The following is an 18005-nucleotide window of genomic DNA, read 5'->3' on the forward strand; positions in this document are numbered from 1 at the left end:
CCACCTGGAGCTCACAGAGCAGCTGGAGGGAGGGGCGGGGTGGGGGCAAAGACCAGGAAGTAGCCCTGGCTGAGGGAGCACCAACCAATGGGGGACCTCCCAGCACACAGAAGCGAAGGGGCCTCCAAAAAAGCCCAGGAAGCCCCACTCCTCAGAGGAGGCGACACCTGTGCAGGCCCACCACCCCCTCTCCCTCCAGGGTATTGAGGGGCAAGTCCATCCTCCCACCCTGCCCCAGAGCAGGGTTGTTACCAGCAGGAGCATAGGAAGGATCTGGACGGAGAGCTGAAGCGGCCTGGAATGGCAGAGGGAATCTGGGGCCAGGAGGTGGGGGTTGTCAGGGTCACAAAAGACTGACGCTGAGGCTAAGTCACAGGCACATTTATTATCCTCCGGAACATTAAGGTCTTCCCTTCCTGGGCAGTGTCGCCCGGGAGGGCCGAACCTCAGGAGGCAGCCACACTGCCGCCAGAAGCAGGCCCGTGGGGAGGCAATGTCATGGGCGGCAGGAACAGCGCCTTCAGCTTCCCCGACAAGCTGGCAATCTCGGGATCCTGGGCTTCATAAGACTTGACCAAGCGGGCAAACTTCAGGACACCTGCAAGGGGAAGTGGAGCATCAAGCCACACCAGGGGACAGGTGTGCCCCAGACATCAGGAGGGGGCAGCTTGGGCATGAATCACTGGCTGTTTCCCCTCTGGTCAGGTAGCTGCCTACAAAACAAGGCACAAGCAGGCCTCTGCCCTGTGTGGTTTGGATCAACCATTTCCTGGTCTACACCAGGCACAACTTAGATGGGAGGCAGTGAATGAAATATCCCAAAGCGGTGTGCTTCTCGTGATCAGGTGAACCACTTTGGCTATTTACTCACGAGAACCCAAAGTATGAACATGCACAAGGTCCCAAGTCTATAACCTGAACACAGGAGAGCCATGGGCCGGCTGGGCTGATGGATTTGCACCCTTGGGGAACGCCATGATCTCATCAAGGAAACTGACCAGCCAGCCCTCCAACAGAGATTAGCTAAAACCCCTTGGAGGGGCGGCAGAAGCATACTGTCATGCAGACATCCCACTAGAAGCTATCAGAAGAGGGTTGGTTCCAGCTCTGCTGTGACCTCAGGCACTCAGTTTACTGCTAGAGTCTATTTCCTCATCTTAAAGTGGGATAGCAGTATAATTACTGGTAACTACAAAAAGCACTTAGGACTTCACCTGGCACAAGCTCAGAATAGACTCTTGGCTCTAACTGCCAATACTGTTCGTCAGATTGTGGCTGCCTCCGTGTGGCGAGACAAGGGAGGACGGCTTAGGGACCCAATGGATCCAACGCCCTCTCCCGGGCCCGCGCCACCCCCGACCCCCAACCCCCGACCGACCCACCTTCCCCGTCGCAGCTGAAGCCATAGGCCTTGATAACCTCCTGCTGAATCTGCGTGGCCACAGGCAGCACGAACTGCAGCATTTTGCCCATGTCGTTGCACGCGTTGTCCCGAGCCTCGTCCATGCGCACGGCATTCTCCGGGGCCGAGAACGCCTGGATTACCTCGGCCAGGACCACTGTGCGGAACACGTATCCCCGGGTAGGCGTCGGAGCATGGCCGGCGGGCCCAGCCAAGAACGCAGGGAAGAGGGCAGGGAATTAGTGGACTGAAGCCATAGTAACCCGATAAACTCGACCCAGATTCCCTCGCTCTAGGGGGCAAGGACCCCTCCTGGAGGAAAGAGAAGGATGGCACCCTGTGCCCCCATTTCCCGGCGGCGCAACCACACCCGTCGCTCTGTACCCTCCGCCCGCACGCACCCTCCTCCAGCTGGAAGCCCACCCGGTGGCTAGAACGCTGCTCACCCTTGGCTTGTTCGGCGCTCAGGGCCGCGGGCTGGGCCGAGGCGGACGCCATAGGGTAACAAAAGCTGCACGTGCAGCGAAACTCAAGAAACGCTCAGGAGAAACGAACTGCCTAATGCTAGGGTGGCTCTCAAAACTGATGGGGGTGGAAGGGAAGCAGCATCAGCCGCAGCCGGAAGCCGAGAAAGCCTCTCGACATAGCGCAACGCGACACAGACAGTGAAATACCTCAGGAGAGAAAAAGTTACTCAAACGGATCGCCCAACATTCGAGAAACTCATACAGAAAAACAAAAAAAAGACCACCACGACGGCTAACACACCTCTATTGTTAAAAACGAATTATGGGGGGGTTTTCCGGTGAGAACCGGAAAACCTACTAGACAAATTCTAAAAGAGCTGTAACACTACAGGAAGTGGCCTAGAGAGAACGTGGGGTATCCATGAACGCCACTATTGGTGAGGGTGAGCTCAGACTGGCGTTTTCTAATTCTTACTGAGGTATAACCAACGGGGGGCATTATAACTTTCAGAAGGAAAAACAGGGGGAAAAGAAACTTATTTATAGCATCCATTTCTAGAGTTTGTGAACATTTGATTCCGAGCCTATGCAAATGAACTCGAAGCTGATTGGCTGGGACGGCTGGCCACACCCCCTTCGGTTTTTGAGAACGAAGTGATTGGCGGCAATAAACGCCGAGAGCCAAGCTGGCTCTCGTGTTCTCCTAAAATGGCCTTGTGCCGGGTGTGCGCTCCAGCGTAACGCCCTCCAATTTCTCTTCTGTTCTAGACATTTGAAATGGTCGCCCACTCCCTCCTCAAACCATGGGGTACTTAGGACTCCAGAGTTCTAGTCGCTTTAACCCAATGAAACTACGCCCCTGCACCTCCGCTTCATAACCCTTTCTCAATCTGTTCGACAGAAAGCATTCTGGACTCTGGTGGCTCCTAGCTGAGGGGCCAGTGGCAGAAAGGCCTCCAAAGCCTGAGTGGCTTCCTAGCCCTGACCCTGTCAGAGGCGTGCCTGTCCTCCCCCCACGCCGGCCTCCAGCGTCTGGACTTCCCGGCCTTGCGACGCAGGGAGGGACTAGTGGCTTCAGTCCACTAATTCCCTGCCGCAGTACCCTTCCAGCGGAGCCACGGCTCCAGGCCCTGGGCCCTTCCGAGAGCTCCTCTGCAACTCTCCAGGTCCCTACACCCACTTGTGTCCGGTTCCACAGCTTTCTCTCCAGGCACCGCTGAGTAGTCCCCCAGCCCCACCCCCACCCCCAACTCCGCCCCCAGAGCCCGCAAAGAACCAGTCACAGCCATCTTCCTGGGGAGTCGTGAGGATGTTTTTGTTTGGTTTTGCTTGGGATGTTTTTTAAAGAGCGTCATATAGATATTTATATATATAAATTATTAATGTGGGGGAGGGGCAAGGGGCATACATCGTAGAAGGGGCGCGCGCACAGGGACTGGGGGGGGCGGGGGCAGCACACGATGCTACGCAAAACAGCCACATCTAACAGATGAAATAATCACACCAACGGGGGTGGGGGAGGGGCGGTGGCCACCGGGGGTTGGGCACGGGGGAGGAAGAAAGCAGGGGGACAAGAAAAAGGGACCTGGTCCAAGATACTGTGCGCTTTCTGCCCCCACCCCCCCACCCCCCCCACCCGCCACCTCCCCACCTCTGCATACCACAGGAGCCTTGGCCTTCCGTCTGTCCCTTCCTCCCTCCCTCTGCCCAGCTGCTGAAACCCTGCAAAGGAGCGGCACCCCTCCCTCCTCAGCTCTGGGTGGAGGGCTGGGAGGGAGGCCTCCGAGGTCCAGATGCAGGGGCCACGGGTGCGCTCTTGATGGCAGGTTCTACAGCGGCTTGTCGCTTTCCTTCTTCAGGTGACTGGTGGAGAGGGGATGCAGAGCAGAGACATGAGACTGAGGTCAACCCTGACGGGGCCCCTGTCACAGAGTCGCGGGGTGGAGGAGAGATCCCCCCACACACACCAGGAGCCCAACACCCAGGGGTCTGCTGCCCGCACCCCGCCACCCCTGGCCTCGGGGGCCCTGCGCTACCTGTAGTAGTCCTCCTGGGCAGGCAGCGGCACACTGTGCAGGGGGTGATGCGCGTGCAGCCACTGTTGCTGCTCCAGTGCCAGGCGCTGCAGCTCAGCAGACTGCGCGTGCATGGCCTGCAGCTGGTGAGCTGCTGACATTGGGGCAGACAGGGAAGCTGGCAGGTCCCGGTAAGGAGCAGCTGTAGGCAGGAAGGGCAAGGGGCACATGACCGATGGAGTGCTGGGTACTTACTCTGGGCCAGGGGACAGCTAGCCACCTTACATTTGGAGGAAACTGAGACTAAAACACTTGGGGAAAAGCCAGTCCTGCAAGTTGCCAGCAGTGGAGAGGATTCAAACCTCTGCCTGGCACTAAAACCTGTGCCTCTCTTGGGCAGGGCCTCGGCCCACCTTCTCCTATTCCCAGGTCCTCTGGTTACCTCCTCATCCCTCCCTCAAGCCCAAATAGGCCAATCCCACCCCCCAAACTCCTCCTTCCTGCCCTTCTCTCATTAGGCCCTCCCCACCCCCACTTCCAACCTTACCAAAGAGCTGGTGACGAAGAACTTCGTTCTCGTGCAGAGGGTGAGGAAGAAGGGGGTTGGGGAGGGTCCCAGCTGGGTAGGGGATCCGGGTAAGGTGAGACCCTGAGGCCAGGGGGTCAATGAGAGGGTGCACCGAGGCAGAGGCTACAGGGTAGAGAAGAGGAAGGTGTCACCAAAAGGCAGGCTTGGAGAAAAACATGCGTTTGGGTGAAGGGATCCAAGCCTGGGAAGGGATGGACAATCAAACGCAGGGAGACCCAGTGAGGAACAAGGAGGCGCAAAGGAAGAACTAGGGGCCTGGTGGGTGGCCAGGACAAGACCTTACTGGAGTAGGGACATATGGATGGCAGAGAACAGGAGATTACAGTTTGTCAGAGGGGTCTGAGGGAAAGGAAAGAGAGACATGGGCTGCTTAGAGGAGATAGAGCAGGCCAGAAAGTTTAGGAAGTAAGACAGGAAGAGAGAGGAAGTTGAGAGAGAGAAAGCACAAGGGAGCCTGGAATGACCACGACTGTAAGGCTAAATCAGGCAATGTTCTAGACAATAATATGGCAAAAGGATAGTAAATAAAGCTCATTAGCACCTAAAATACCCCCGGCCAAAGCTATAGGGCTCTTTCTGGAAGGCCGCAGATCTAGAGATGGGGTAGAACATGAAACACCTCCACCTGGGAGGAGAGAAGATGGCAAGAAACGGTAACAGAGTTGAATCCAAAGGAGCAAGGAAACAGGTAAGTGAAGAGGGGTGGGGGGCACAGTCTGAGAGCAGAAAGGTAGCGTTCCCTCAAAGGTTTTCCTCTACGAGTGGAATGCTAGACTCTGAAGAGGGGTGGGGTGTGGGTTATTATAGTCCCTGTGGCAAGGCTGGGGCATGAGGAGATGGGGAATGACAGGGAGGCAAAGATCAGGGGAGCAATCCCCGGAGAGAGGCTCATGCCAGACTAGAGGAGGGAGGTCTTGGCCCGAGGAACAAAAGAGCCCAATCACTTGCCAGGGGTCAAGGTGGCCCCCAGGGACCAAGACAAAGAAGTAGGAGCCTCACCTGCATGGATGGCATCCTGCTGGTGGAGATGCAGGTGGGAGTGGATGTGGGAGTGCTGGTGGTGATGGGGGGTCACATTGAGCATCTGCAGCCGGGCCAGCGGGTCATTGCCCAGGGCTGCCACCCTTTCTGCATGCTGCCTCTCAGCTGCCAGTCGCTCGGCGTAGGACATATCAGGCCGCAGGGCTGGCCCAGCTGCCAGCGCTAGACGTTCTCTCTCCAGGGGCCCCAGACTCGGATGAAAGGGAAAAGGGTGCAGGCCGGGTGGGCCAGGCTGCAGAGCCAGGCCCCCATGTCGCGGGAAGGGATCCAAGCCCGGCCCAGGGACCCCGTGTAGGGGTTCCAGCTCACTGGGCTTCACCTCAAAGCCAGGCTTGAGGCGGTCACGGAGGTCTCGTTCACGGGCTTCCCGCTCCCTCTCCCGGGCTGCTGGGTCACTGCTGTACAAGGCCGGGACATTGTAACCCAGGAGCCCCGGGTCCACTGCCCCTAGGGGCACGTAGAACGGATGGTTGCGATTGCCAGGAGACATGACGTGGGGCCGGGCGTATTCACTGAGCGTGCGCAGGGCCGGAGTGTCAGGACCCAGGTAGGGGGGCACTGTAGCCACAGCGCTGCCCGGCTCAAATGGAGGGCGATGGGGCACCGGGCCAAGAGATGGGCACTCCACCGGCGCCCGGCCCTCCTGAGCCAACTTCTGTGGGATACAGGGAGAAAGAGTCAAAAGGGCAGGTCTGGAAAAAGGCGGCTGGTCCCGAGCTGCTCGTTTGTCTCACCAGCTGAAGGCCAAAATGCCTCATCTTACTGGAATCTCCCTAACCCTTTCTCCTGGATGTTGGTTCTCCCTACCATCCACAGGCCCTCGGATCTGAATTTGCCTTCCCCCAACCCAAGAATGCAAGGATTTCTCCCGCTGGAATCCTTCCGTCTCGATTTCCCGGGCTGCCGTGCTTCCTCCTCTCCGATAGGGGGAGCAATGATCATCCCCCGGCCCCCCCGCCGCCCCGGCCCTCCCTGCGCGGCGCAGAGGGCCAGACAGGCGGGTGGGTGGCGCATGTGGTGACGCACTCACCACGCTGCGTTCCAGCTCGCGCTCCTTCTCGCGTTCCCGCTCCTTCTCGCGTTCCCGCTCGCGCTCGCGCTCCTTTTCTTCGCGCGCGCGCTGCTCGGCCTCGCGCCGCACCTTCTCCACCAGGTCGGCCCGCTTCTTGGCCAACTTGGAGCCCTCCAGCGGCACGAAGTACAGGTCGCTGCGCGCGCACGAGTTAAAGCCGCGGTCCAGGTGTTTGTTGAACCTGCCGGGCACGAGGGCGGCGCGCGCTTAGCCCCTGCGAGCTGCCGGAGTGCCCCGCGGTGACCCTGCCCCCAGACCCGCCTGCGCAGACTGTGAGGGCGAGGCGAGGTTCTGGAGTACTTCAAAAAGCACCATGGGAACGCAAGGCTCCCTCTTGCGCCTGCACCGGTCTCTCCGTTGCCCCCTCCGTCGTTCCCCATTCCAGGCCCAACCTCACCCCGCCCCGGGCGGCTCACCTGGCTGACTGGCTGGCATGGCTGGGCACGTCTACCACCTTGGGAGGGGGCGAGGGGCTACGGGCCGGGGGCACTGGGCTCTCGGGGGTCTCATACTCTTCAGCTGGCTCTTGCTTGATCTGCGTGGCGTTCAGGGGCGGCCCTGAGGCGGGGGCTGCAGGCGGTGGTGGCAGGGATGACAGGCCTGAGGGCCCGGCAGGTGGCAGGGGCCCTGGCCCCACGGTGGGCGAGCCCGGCTTGAAGGTCCCTGGGCCCGCGGGCGGCGAGGCGCCTCGGTAGCCGGGTGGGGTCCCTGTTCGGAAGGAGGGAGGCGACCCCGGCTTGTATCCCGGTGGGGTGGCTGTCTTGTAGGCCCCTGGGGACGGGGCTCTCTTTCCATACGGCGGGGGCCCAGGTGGGGAAGCTGTTTTGTAGCCTGCTGGCGAGGAAGCCACTGTGGCAATGACCGTGGAAAGCGTAGCCGAGGAAGTGGTGACCGGAGGCACCGGTGGGAACGGGTAGGGCGCTCCTTGAGGGCCCTGGGAAGGGGAGGGGTGTGAACATGGGTAGGATCCTTGAGAGGAAGAAGAGGAGGAGGAGTTGGAAGAGGAGGAAGAGGCAGGAGGGCCACTGGAGCCTGCTTGGGTGTAGGACACCTGGCTGTGAGGTGGGGGCAGGTGTGCTGGCCCTGGCGGGTAGGGCCTCAGAGACCCCAGGGAAGGAGACATGGCGTAAGGATGGGCATGGTGGGAGCTACTGCTCTCCAGGGGGTGGGGATATGCTCCAGGTGGAGGGGGCCCGGAGTTCCCATGATGCTGCTGCTGCTGCTGGTGGTGATGGTGATGTGTCGGCGCTGGTGGGTGGCCTGTGGACTGGCCTCCAGTAGGAGGGAAGGGGCCTGGGTGGGCATTGCTGTTGGCTAAGAGACGGCCATAGGGAGGAGGTGGTGGGGGACCCTGGCTCCACACAGCCTGGGATGGAAGGGAAGGCTGAGTATACTTGGGCGGCTGATTGGAGACAGACAGGCTTGTCGGGGGAGGGAAGGAGTGGGGATAACTGGGCAGTGCCTGGGAAGCTGGGTACTGGGAGGCAGAGGCAGAAGCAGAAGAACTGGAAGAGGAGGCTGCTGCAGAGCTACTAGCAGAGGATGAATATGGATACCTCATTGGGGGGGCTGGGGCAGAAGAGGAGGAAGCTGGTGGCAGAGGATGGGGTGAGGGAGCAAGAGTGGGACCCTTCTCTGGGCCAGGCGGAAGTCCACCCATACCCTGCCCCATGGCATGGGGAGACGGCAGATGCCCAGGTAGTGGCTGGGCCCCCAGGCCAGGAGGAGAGGCTGAGGCATTGTTAAGGGGTCTCAGAGCAGGTGGGGGAGGCAGGTTTGGTGTCACATGGGGGAAGGTGGCGGGTGGTGGAGCAGAGGGTAGGTTTCCACCAACCCCTGGAGTGTTAGGTGGCTTTGTTGGGGGAGCACCACCAGCCCCAGAGCTTGATATTGAAATGGGGGTGGTGGGTGGGGGGTGCTGTTTACCCCCAGTAGGGGCCCCTACTGAAGAGGCAGCCCCTCCCCCCTTGGGACCCATTGGGGGTCCAGACAAAACTCCTCCACCAGTGCCCCCAGGGTAGAGCTGTGGATGAGGGGGAGGGGCCCCAGGAGGAGCCTGGAACATTCGAGATGTGGGGGGCTCCATGGGAGCATGATATCCAGTGGGTGTCACAGAAGGGTGGGGTTCAAAGCCAGGCTCTGGCTGTCGGGGGGTGCTGTCTGGCGGTGGAGGGGAGGGAGGGAAGAGTGGAGGTGGGTGGTAGGGGCGGGCTGGGCCCTGGGACAGGCCGGAAGATGAGTCGGAGTCATTCTCCACGCTTCCAGGGCTGTAGATGCTGGGAGACGTGCTTCGGTTATCCTGGTCAATATCCCTAGGGTCACTGCTGCCATCATCATTGAGGCTCCGCCCATCTAAACTATCCAGATCAGAGGGAGACTGTGGCCGAGGGAGCTCCTGCTGCAGAAAAAGGAGGACCATTTTTTCTCTTTTCTTTTTCCTTGCTTCCCCTACGTTTGGGGCCTCCCTTGCACAAAATCCTTTTCCCCTCCCAGCACACCACTGTACCATGTGATGAATACCCTTGCTCAAGCCCACCTCCCTGCCATGTGGGGATTCCCCCTCTCTCCCCACATTCTCAGCGGCTCCCTAGCAGCCAGTCTTATTTCCCTCCCTGGAAAACTCCATTCCTTCCTCAAGTGTCCACCTCAAGCACCTTCTCCCCATCCACAGCTAAACCCAAATCCCTGTCTTCCACCAGCTCGCATCCACCCTCCTCTCATCTCCTTTTACCCCATTAACCACATGTGCCAGAAACCCTTGGTTCTTAAGAAGACCACTCCTGCATTTTCCTTATGATTTATTTGTTCCTTCCACTAAGACCTCTCACCTTTAACCTCCTCCCCAGCCCCTTCATGAAAACCAGGACCTGGAAAAGGAGAGGCTTAGAATCCCCCACACTCCCAGTCCCCTCTGGCCCCATGTGGTCATCTAGTGGTCTGGCTACAGCCCTAAAGTTCTGACATATTATAGACAGGACTCCTTTAATAAGCACCAGGATATGACTTTTCGCTCATATCCCAGGCAAGATTAAAGTAGGAATTGTGAATGAAAGGAAGTTTTCAGGTAAGAGTGGTCAGAAAAGGGGTCAGGACAGTGCTAGGGTCTCCCACCTCAGTTTTGGTCTTTTTTGGTGCATTGGTCTCCTCACTTTCACTCTCTGAGATCTCCTCACTCCGGCCCTGCTTGCTGACCTTTGGGGTGGAGGCTTCCTCGACACGGGCCTTCTGTTAGAGAGAAAAGAGAAAATTCCTGTCTTCTACCTTCCAAGCCTCCACCGTTACCCTCTGCCAGACAGGACGTTCCCCCACAACACACAGACATACACCCTCAGCCCCAGTGCCTGGGCATCCTGTGGGAGGACCTGAGGACAGACTACCTTGGCCGTCTGCCTAGACTTCTCGGCTTTGCCATCACTGCTGGACGTGCTGACCCCTCCAGGGGAGGCCCGGCCCCTCGATCTCAGTTCTTCCCGGGGCCCAGGGGCCTCTTTCTTCCGTCCACTCCTCATTGACATCTGAGGGAGAAGGAAGGAAGCAGATAATATAAGGGGTTTTCTCGCACAGCACCTAACCTTATGGTGTGCCTTGTTTCGGTTTTTCCTCTCCAGGCCCTCACCCCAGTTTCTCTGCCCCTCATCTTTCATGTCTCTCATTTCAGCTATTACTCACTGAGTCTTTATTCTGTCGTGTCTTCATTCTTCAGGCTGTGGAGACCCCATTCTCCTCTGCCTGGGCAGCTGAATACAGAAACTTCTCTGCTTCACCCCAAGTTCCCCACAGCTGTGGTCTGGGAAGCAGGAAGCAGGATCTCCAAGTTTCCAGTGTAGGCACCTGGAACTTGCAGAATCTGTTTTCAGTGAAGCCTGTTAGGAAAGACCATCAGAGTCTCCAAATGGGGGAATAGCATCTGAAGGGGCTACCACTGTGCTCATCCAGGGGTTAAGTAAGTGGCCCAGCCCTAGGCCTTTGGGCCAAGAGGCACAAGCTGCATAAGACTGTTGCTGGCTGGCCCCACAGGCTGCCCCTGCTATCTATAGGTGAAGGAGCCTCTGCTTGCAACATCATCTCTTTCATCTCTGGAGAAGGCAGAAAATTCAGATGTACCTATGAGCTCACATTATGTACCCTTCACGATACCTAGGAAATACCTGTGTGTCCATGAGTTCCACCAGAGCCTTACCAGGGAGCATAAAGAAATGTAGCTGAAGTATTAAGTAATTTATTGAGTGCGGTCTTAGGTCAAGCCCTTACATACAATATCACTGAATACTTACAACCAACCCTGCAGAGTAGGTATGTATTCTTATATCCATTATATAGGTGGGGAAACTGAGGCTCAAAGATTGAGATTGTGACTTGTCCAACTTCGTGTGATGAATACACAGTGACCGCACCAGAATCAAACCCACGTCTCCCTGACTTCAAAGCCCATGCTATTTCTTCTAGACTTTGCTACAGTCTCATCAGAAGCTGGTGGGGAGAATTCTCAGAAGGCCTAGATCAGTCCGAGATAGGAAAAGAATCTTTTCACATCAGAGTAGGTGGGAGAAGAATGTCCCATTCTATAACACAAATGCACACAATCCTACCAATCCCGAGCCCAAACCTGGGTAGCCCCAAAGTGCAGAACTTCATTTTTGAGAGCTCCATAGAGGCCCCCTCTCTAGTGCTTGGGTTCCCTAAGGCTAGAAAGTCAGGACTTTCACTTTACCAACCAAAGCAGTGAGTATCAGTAAGCACATAATACAAAGTTACACATTTCTGAGCTGTCACTTGGCTTAGGGACACACACCTCAGGGCCGGTCTATATCTGTACCTATTATCTATAGTCGGCTATTTTCATTCGCGATGGTTTGTATTTCTTGCTAAGTGTCACGTCTCTCCAGATTACTGACCATGAGATCTTTTGAGAGCAAAAATGGTATCTTCCCACTGTTTTCTTCCTTTCCATATCTCCCACTGATGTCACGTATATATGCGTGTTCTGTTCTGTCCTTGTCATTGACCTGTAAGCCCACTCACTTCAGTAGGTCTTTGCGAATAAAATGCTGCTGGCTTTGGTGGGAACAGGGTAGACTTAGCCACCTATTCCGAGGCAGGAGGCCTGGCTATGTCAATGGCATTTCCACAGTCGATAGCATGTTTTTCCCGAAGAATACAGAGTAATTATTTCTCACTCATCTCCACTGAACCCTACTGAGACAGGCGGTGAGGAGTGAACCTGACCTTTCCAGGAAACTTAAATAATAATTTACTTAGAGTCACAAAGAGCTGAGACACAGCTCCAGGTCTTCTGAACTTAGAACCGATGCTCTGCCCAGCAAACCAGCCATTTTTCTTCAACTACAACTATTACCACATTTTGGAATTGTTGTGTAGATGGGTTTTTGTTTTTTTCGTTTTTTTTTAAAGATTCCATTCATTCATTTGACAGAGAGAGAGAGAGACACAGCGAGAGAGGGAACACAAGCAGGGGGAGTGGCAGAGGGAGAAGCAGGCCTCCCGCCTAGCAGGGAGCCCGATGCGGAGCCCAATCCCAGGACCCTGAGATCCCAACCCGAGCCGAATGCAGACGCTCAACCAACTGAGCCACCCAGGCGCCCCTGTAGATGGGTTTTTAAACATTGTCAACACCCCCCCCAATCCAAAGAACAAAATCCAATATAACAGAAGGGGAAACAATCTCAACGAAAGCACAGCAGAGATGACTATTTGTGACTGGTGTGTCTTTGCCAGCCCCCCTAAAGGAGGGTGCCCATGTCTCATCCCAACCTCAGAATCTGTCCACCAAGTCAGTTAGAGCGAGGAGATCCAAAAGGTCAGAGAAATGCATGAATGGAACTGAAAAACACAACAATCAGTATGCCCCTCCCCCACCGCAACTGTTTTAAACAGCTGAAATCTGATAAAATTATCAGTGAGTAGCTTTGAAGGAGAAAAGCAGTCATAAAAGCATAGGTAATCCTGGCGGAAAGGAGTGGCAAGGGGGAGAGGAGTTAGGGTTGGGCTGTACATATGTTTCTGAACTCGGAGCATGTTTTAGCATCAACAAGGTGAGCTAAGCTCCATCTTGCCCTAATAGCCAGTCACTGTAACTAATACTGCTAGAGACCTACTGTGTACCTGGCAACACACTAACACACTAACACTAACACACAACACACATTCCGCTTCACAGCCTTACTGCAAAAGAAAAATAACAAAAGACAAGAATGGGGCGATGCAAAAGTGAAAAACAGGGAAAGAGTCTCTAAGAACAGGAAAAGAAGGGAGAAATATGAGAAGGACGTCAGAGGGAATACACAATTGAGGCACAAGGCTTTCTGGGAAAGGCTTGCAGGATGAATTTCAGGATCGCGGCCCCAGCCCCCATCGTCATTCCAGACCTGCCAGACTAACAAACCAGTCCAAAGTGACTCCTAGATAACAATGCAGCCCAGACCAGCAGATAACAATGCACCAGTCTAAGCCTTCTTAAATCCCGGGTTGTCAGAGGGGCCTCAGAAATCATCTTATCTACAACCCCTTCATCTTACATGAAGCCAAGACTCAAAGAGAAGTGACTGGCCCAAGGCCACAATTAGAGGTACAGCCAGGACTAGACCCAGGTATCCTGGCTTCTGTTCCAGAGTATTTCCACAGCCTTCTCCCCTGGGCCGCCCTCACAAGGGATGGGCTTGTTGGAGAGCCCAGCTACTCCAAGGTCAGGGAAATAGAAGGTCGAAAGTTAGCTGAGGGAAGGAGTCACTGTCGCGATAGTCTGGGAAAGAGGGAAAGGGAGACTCAAGCTTAAGAAAATGGAAGAATATCAGTGCAAAGAAGCAAAAGGACTACCATATACAAAAAGTTCCCAATAAGGGAGGTAGAGGCCAGAAAGAAATGCCAAAAGATGGTGTAACTTGAACAGGAACATTTCCATGCTCTCTCAGGGCTAGGGGGAGGAACTTGGAGCAACACCTATGACCTGCAAATAACATGTCTACCTGTTCCAACAGACTGCTGGATGGAAGGCGGGTGGACCCCCTGGGGGACCTCCTATCCACCAGCAGCACCAGAAACACCTTTCAGAAACCAGCCAAGAGTCCCAAGGACATAGCCAAAGGCTGAGGTCCAATCAAGATTCTGAACCCCCACCTATAGGACATCCCACTGGATCATTGCTATGGCAACAAAATGGTAGAACCTGCCCCTCAAGAGTCTATCCCAGGAGTCCATCTGCCAGCCACTCCCCCTCCAGTTGCCAAAGCAACTCCTACCCTCCTCCAGCACCCTCAGGGAAGGGAGCTTGAGAGGAGTACCTACCCCCGTGGAAATAATTCCATGCACAAAGGGAAATCTTTGAGCCCAAAACAGAAATGAAGATATAACCCCCCCCACACACACACACACACACAGAAACTGCAGCTAGAGGGGCAGCAGGGTGCTCTAGGGATTTGAGGGACGAGGTCACAACTTGCCTGGAGTGCCTATTCGATCGTCCAATTCTCTCCTCCTCTTCCACCCTCCCAGAAGCCCTTTCTCCCTAACTCTCCCTTCAGTGTTCCCATCTTCCTCCTCAGTAGCTTTAGGAGGACCACACTCGGCCCCAGTGTGCCCCTCTCCAAGAAGTAACTATGGCTGGGATTGGAAAAACAAGGTCAGAGGTGGCCTGAAGTAGGCAAAATCGAGTCACAAAGGCAGCCACTTCCCACTTCCACCCTGTAACACCTCTGGTTCTTCTCAAAGGTGGACCTCTCCTTGGCCTTTTAGAGCCTCCCTTTCCCCAGGTTCCATTCTCCCTCATCAGCCTACAATCCCTCTCTTTCCACCTACCACACCCCTTCCCCATTTCCCACTTGCCTTCTAAACCTAGCACCCCCGACCCCGAGTTCTGAAACCCGGGCTCTGGGCCTTTTCCTGGAGCCCTAATGCCCCACCTCGCTGCCATATCTCCATTCCTTTTTTGCCTTCGCCCGAAGCCCCCTCGCGAGCAGCCCCCCTTTTCTTCTGCCAGCCCTCCGCCTCGGTGCTCCGCTTATGGTCCCGGGGTCCTGGCTACCCTCTTGCCCCATCAGCCCTCCTCCTGAGACCCTCCCACCTCCCTCCACCTTCCCGATCCTCCGGGTGCCCTGGCCCCCATCCCTCCTCCGGGGCCGGCCCCACCCCCTGAGCCGTCCCCCCCCCCCGCCCCAGCCTCAGGCCGGGGCAGAGCCCGCAGTGGGGGTACCGGATCGGGAAAATAACAAATGGAGGCGGCGGCGGCGGGAGGGGGAACTGGGAGGGGTGGGGGTGGGGAGCCGCGGGGCCAGAACCCGGGCGGGCCCGAGGCCCCGGGGGGCAGCAGATCTTACCTGGTCCTAGCTCGGGACGGCTGGCTGGCTCCGAGCGGGATTCGGGGCTCCGGCGCCTCCGGGGGGCGGCGGCGGCCGCTCCCCCGCCCCCCTCTCCTCTTCCCGGCTTCAGTCCCCGCCGCGACGGCGGCGGCGGCGGCCCCGACCCCCCCGGAGGGCGGCCCCCATCCCCCCCCTTTTCCCCCCAACCTGGCCCCGATCGCCCGCCTGCCCCCGGAGCGGACCCCAATCCCCGCTCGCGTTTAGCCCCTCCCCAGGCTCGCCACCTCCCCCCGGCCGCCCGGAATGCCCGGGCCGCGCCGCCCGCCCCCGCCGCGCCGCTCGCCCCGCCGCTCGCCCCCGCGGCCCGGCCGGCCTCCGCGCGGCTCTGACCCGCCGCCTCCCGCCCGCCTCCCGCGCCCGCGCCCGCCCCGCGCAGCCCGCACTCGCGCGATCCCCGGCCCCCTAGGCGGCCTCCGCCCGCGGCCCCCGCCCCTTCCCGGGCGGTCGTCCCCCCCTCGCCCCCTCCTAGCCCCTCTTCGAGGCCAGCGGTACCCCCCTAAATGGGTTCCGGCCCGAGGCCCCGGCCCGACGCGGGGCTGCGGGCGGGCTGGGCGGCGCGTCCGGCGACTCGCACAGGAAAGCGGACGGCGAAGGGAGGGAGCTTGGGAGAGGGGGATGGGAGAAGGGAGGAAGAGGGAGAAGGAGGGAGCGCGGAGGAACGGAGGAGAGAGGGGCCAGGAGGGAGACGCGAGGGAGGGAGCGCGAGGCAAGCTGCGAGGGGGGAGAGAGGGGGATCCGGAGAGGGGGAGGCGCTGTGCGAGTTGGCCGAGGCCGGCCGAGGGGGCTGGGGCGCGGGGAGGGGTTCGCCGAGGCGGAATGTGGGGAACCGGAGAGGGCTAGGTAGGAGGGGCTGCCGGTTGTGAGGGCAGAGAAGGGGGAGACTGGAGAAGTTTGCGGGCAGGGGGGTCTGAGGCAGAGAGGAAGTGGGAGGTTGTGGGTGTGTGGCAGAGATTGGTCTAATGGGGGTACATTGCGAAAATGGAGCTACGTGGGGGCTTTGGGGGCAGTGAGGTATGTGACAGGGAGGGGTGACTAAAGCTTAGGGTGACAGCGTCTGTGGCAGACACGTAGCGGGAGAGGTGGGGGCGATGATGAGGGAGAATGGGATGGAACCTTGGGGTCATGGGGAGGGGAAGAAATTGAAAAGATGTAGACATATATATGTGGATGGGATTTCTGGATGAGAGTAGTTTGGAGGTGATTGGTGTTGGGAAAAGAATAGGGAACATAAGAATTGGGGGGGGGTGATGATGGAAACCTGGAGAGAGTCCAGAGATGTCAGCATGGAGAGAAGGGGAAAGGTGAGGAACCTTAAAAAGGAATTAAGGAGGTGGGGCCAGAGGCATATTCTAGGAGACCTGGGGTGCTGGGTGGGAAAGGAGTGAGGAGATACGGGGCTGACTGGATTCTAGAGGTGGGGGTTTCCAAGAGAACTGAGGACGGTTTAGACAAAGGTAGATAGAATGGGGTGGGGGAGGCGGGGGAAGTGGGTAATGAAGATTGGAAGGAAATGTAAGATAAACAAGGCCTTTGGTGGCAGTATGGAGGAGGGAGGTCAGAGAGGGGAAAGACAAGAGTGGAGATGGGAAGGGAAAGCAGTAGAAGGAAATGATGGAAGTGGGAGAGGACAAGCCCCCGTGTAGGGAAGGGATTAATTTATAGGAGTGGGACACGATCTTCAGGCCCTTCTGTCTGGTGATGTCTCCATTTTCCTTCTCAAACCTGTTCGAAGTCATCACAGACAGTACTCTGGGCCACAGGGAAGGGTCCGGTGGGGATTAGGCTCAAGGTGGAGCCAAATCCCTAGGTGCCCTAGTTCCCCAATCCCAGTCCTTCTACTATGGAGTCGATCCCCACCCTACCCCCAGACCACAGGTTCTTCCTTCAACCCTCCCCGCTCTCCAGAAAGCCAGATTGTCAGCCAGCCAGCCATTTCCAGTCTTCAGCCTGAAGCCAGCACCCCCACCAGTCCACCACCAGTGTCTTCTTCTGGGCTGTCTCCCTGGCCCCACACCAAGCAGCAACATCTCCCAGGACAAAGGACACCAAGACACTGGGTGATTTTTGGCAGCTGAGATTGGGAAGGCCAGAGAATGGGAGGGAGGCAGGCTGGGAAACTGGAAGAGCTGGAGCTGGAGCCTGGATTGGGAGCCCTTACTTAGCTCTCCAGATTGGGGGTGGGAGTAGGGCATGTTGGGGCCAAGCCAGCTAGAGGCCAAGGATGGGCCCCGAATGCAGGATCCCACCCAGGCTTGTGGGAAAGAAGGAGTTTGGATTTGTGGCAACTCAGTGGGTTTTGCTTCATTATTTTCTTGGGCCAGGCTCAACCAGGTTCTGGGACTACCCAAAAGCTCCAACAGATTCTAAAGCACTGGAGAACCCGAGCAAGAAGGCTTCCTTGGCCTAGCAATGAATCACCACTCTTTGTAGCCTGTGAATTGGTTGGCCACGCACTTTTCTACCCCATGCCCACCTTTTTTTTTTTTTTTATCCCTCGGGGCCTTCCAGAGACCTGGTCAGCTCCCTGTCCCCCTCTCCCTGGTGATCCCTGCCCTCCCTCCCTCAGTGCCCTAGAATGGCCCCTGCTCCTTCCCCCCCCCCCCAACTTTGTTCCGAGACTCCTCCTCCTCACTCCCCATTGCATTTCCTCTCCTTCTGCACTTCTCAGTTCAGTCGCCCACTGGGGCCCCAGGCCCAGGCCCTTCCCAGCTCCCTTCTAGGCTGAGCTGCTCTGTTTTTTAACCACTGAGGGATGGGCTAGGATGGTGACATCCCTGAACCTAAAAGAAAAATTTAGGCAGAGGTAGGAACGGAATATAAGGAGAGTCAGAGAAGCCAGGGCCTACCCCCTCCAATGCCTCCCGGACCTGAGGACCAGGCTCACCATTCGGCTTTGGGGTGCATCACACACACACACCCCACCATCCCACACCCCAGCTCCCTTTATGGCCCCAGCCCCCCACAACCCACTGGTCTCTAGGCAACGGCACAAAGAGAAAGTAGAGAGAGGGGCCTGGGAGGCCCAGACAGAACTATAGCTGTAACCC

At 57.3% G+C, this 18005-nt stretch overlaps 2 protein-coding genes and 1 non-coding gene across 5 annotated transcripts; all 3 read right to left on the reverse strand.

Moving 5' to 3' along the window:
- Window positions 1-365: 365 nt before the first annotated feature.
- On the reverse strand, window positions 366-2561 carry C9H12orf57 (chromosome 9 C12orf57 homolog). Of its 2 annotated transcripts, none has more exons than XM_027593174.1 (3): window positions 2077-2561; window positions 1383-1559; window positions 366-598 (listed from the first exon to the last, which is right to left on the reverse strand). In XM_027593174.1, the coding sequence occupies exons 2-3, from the start codon at window positions 1504-1506 to the stop codon at window positions 447-449; spliced, it is 276 nt and encodes a 91-aa protein (XP_027448975.1). In that variant the 5' UTR covers window positions 1507-1559; window positions 2077-2561; the 3' UTR covers window positions 366-446. The 2 variants fall into 2 exon arrangements, with proteins under 2 accessions (XP_027448975.1, XP_027448974.1); XM_027593173.1 differs by having other exon boundaries at window positions 1849-2084.
- On the reverse strand, window positions 2196-2257 carry LOC113923253. The gene has a single exon (XR_003520251.1). It is a non-coding gene; the product is annotated as a U7 small nuclear RNA (small nuclear RNA).
- Window positions 2562-3159: 598 nt separating the features above from the next.
- Window positions 3160-15062, reverse strand: ATN1 (atrophin 1). Of its 2 annotated transcripts, none has more exons than XM_027593172.1 (10): window positions 14917-15062; window positions 10256-10449; window positions 9964-10101; window positions 9698-9811; window positions 7003-8981; window positions 6545-6767; window positions 5473-6169; window positions 4432-4575; window positions 3906-4086; window positions 3160-3732 (listed from the first exon to the last, which is right to left on the reverse strand). In XM_027593172.1, exons 2-10 carry the CDS (start codon window positions 10280-10282, stop codon window positions 3699-3701), a joined length of 3537 nt encoding a protein of 1178 aa, XP_027448973.1. In that variant the 5' UTR covers window positions 10283-10449; window positions 14917-15062; the 3' UTR covers window positions 3160-3698. The 2 variants fall into 2 exon arrangements, with proteins under 2 accessions (XP_027448973.1, XP_027448972.1); XM_027593171.1 differs by having other exon boundaries at window positions 7003-8984.
- Window positions 15063-18005: the final 2943 nt, after the last annotated feature.

The sequence above is a fragment of the Zalophus californianus genome, chromosome 9, assembly GCF_009762305.2.
Source record: "Zalophus californianus isolate mZalCal1 chromosome 9, mZalCal1.pri.v2, whole genome shotgun sequence".
In the NCBI taxonomy this organism is placed as follows: Eukaryota; Metazoa; Chordata; class Mammalia; order Carnivora; family Otariidae; genus Zalophus; species Zalophus californianus.

Coding starts and splice junctions, on each gene's coding strand:
- C9H12orf57 (XM_027593173.1), bottom strand. CDS start 1,900: ATGGCGTCCGCCTCGGCCCAGCCCGCGGCCCTGAGCGCCGAACAAGCC. Junction 1,560..1,848: donor GAGCGCCGAACAAGCCAAGG/GTGAGCAGCGTT, acceptor TGTTCCGCACAG/TGGTCCTGGCCGAGGTAATC. Junction 599..1,382: donor CTTCAGCTGCGACGGGGAAG/GTGGGTCGGTCG, acceptor TTCCCCTTGCAG/GTGTCCTGAAGTTTGCCCGC.
- ATN1 (XM_027593171.1), bottom strand. CDS start 10,282: ATGAAGACACGACAGAATAAAGACTCA. Junction 10,102..10,255: donor CACGACAGAATAAAGACTCA/GTGAGTAATAGC, acceptor CTTCTCCCTCAG/ATGTCAATGAGGAGTGGACG. Junction 4,087..4,431: donor TCTTCGTCACCAGCTCTTTG/GTAAGGTTGGAA, acceptor TCCTGCCTACAG/CTGCTCCTTACCGGGACCTG.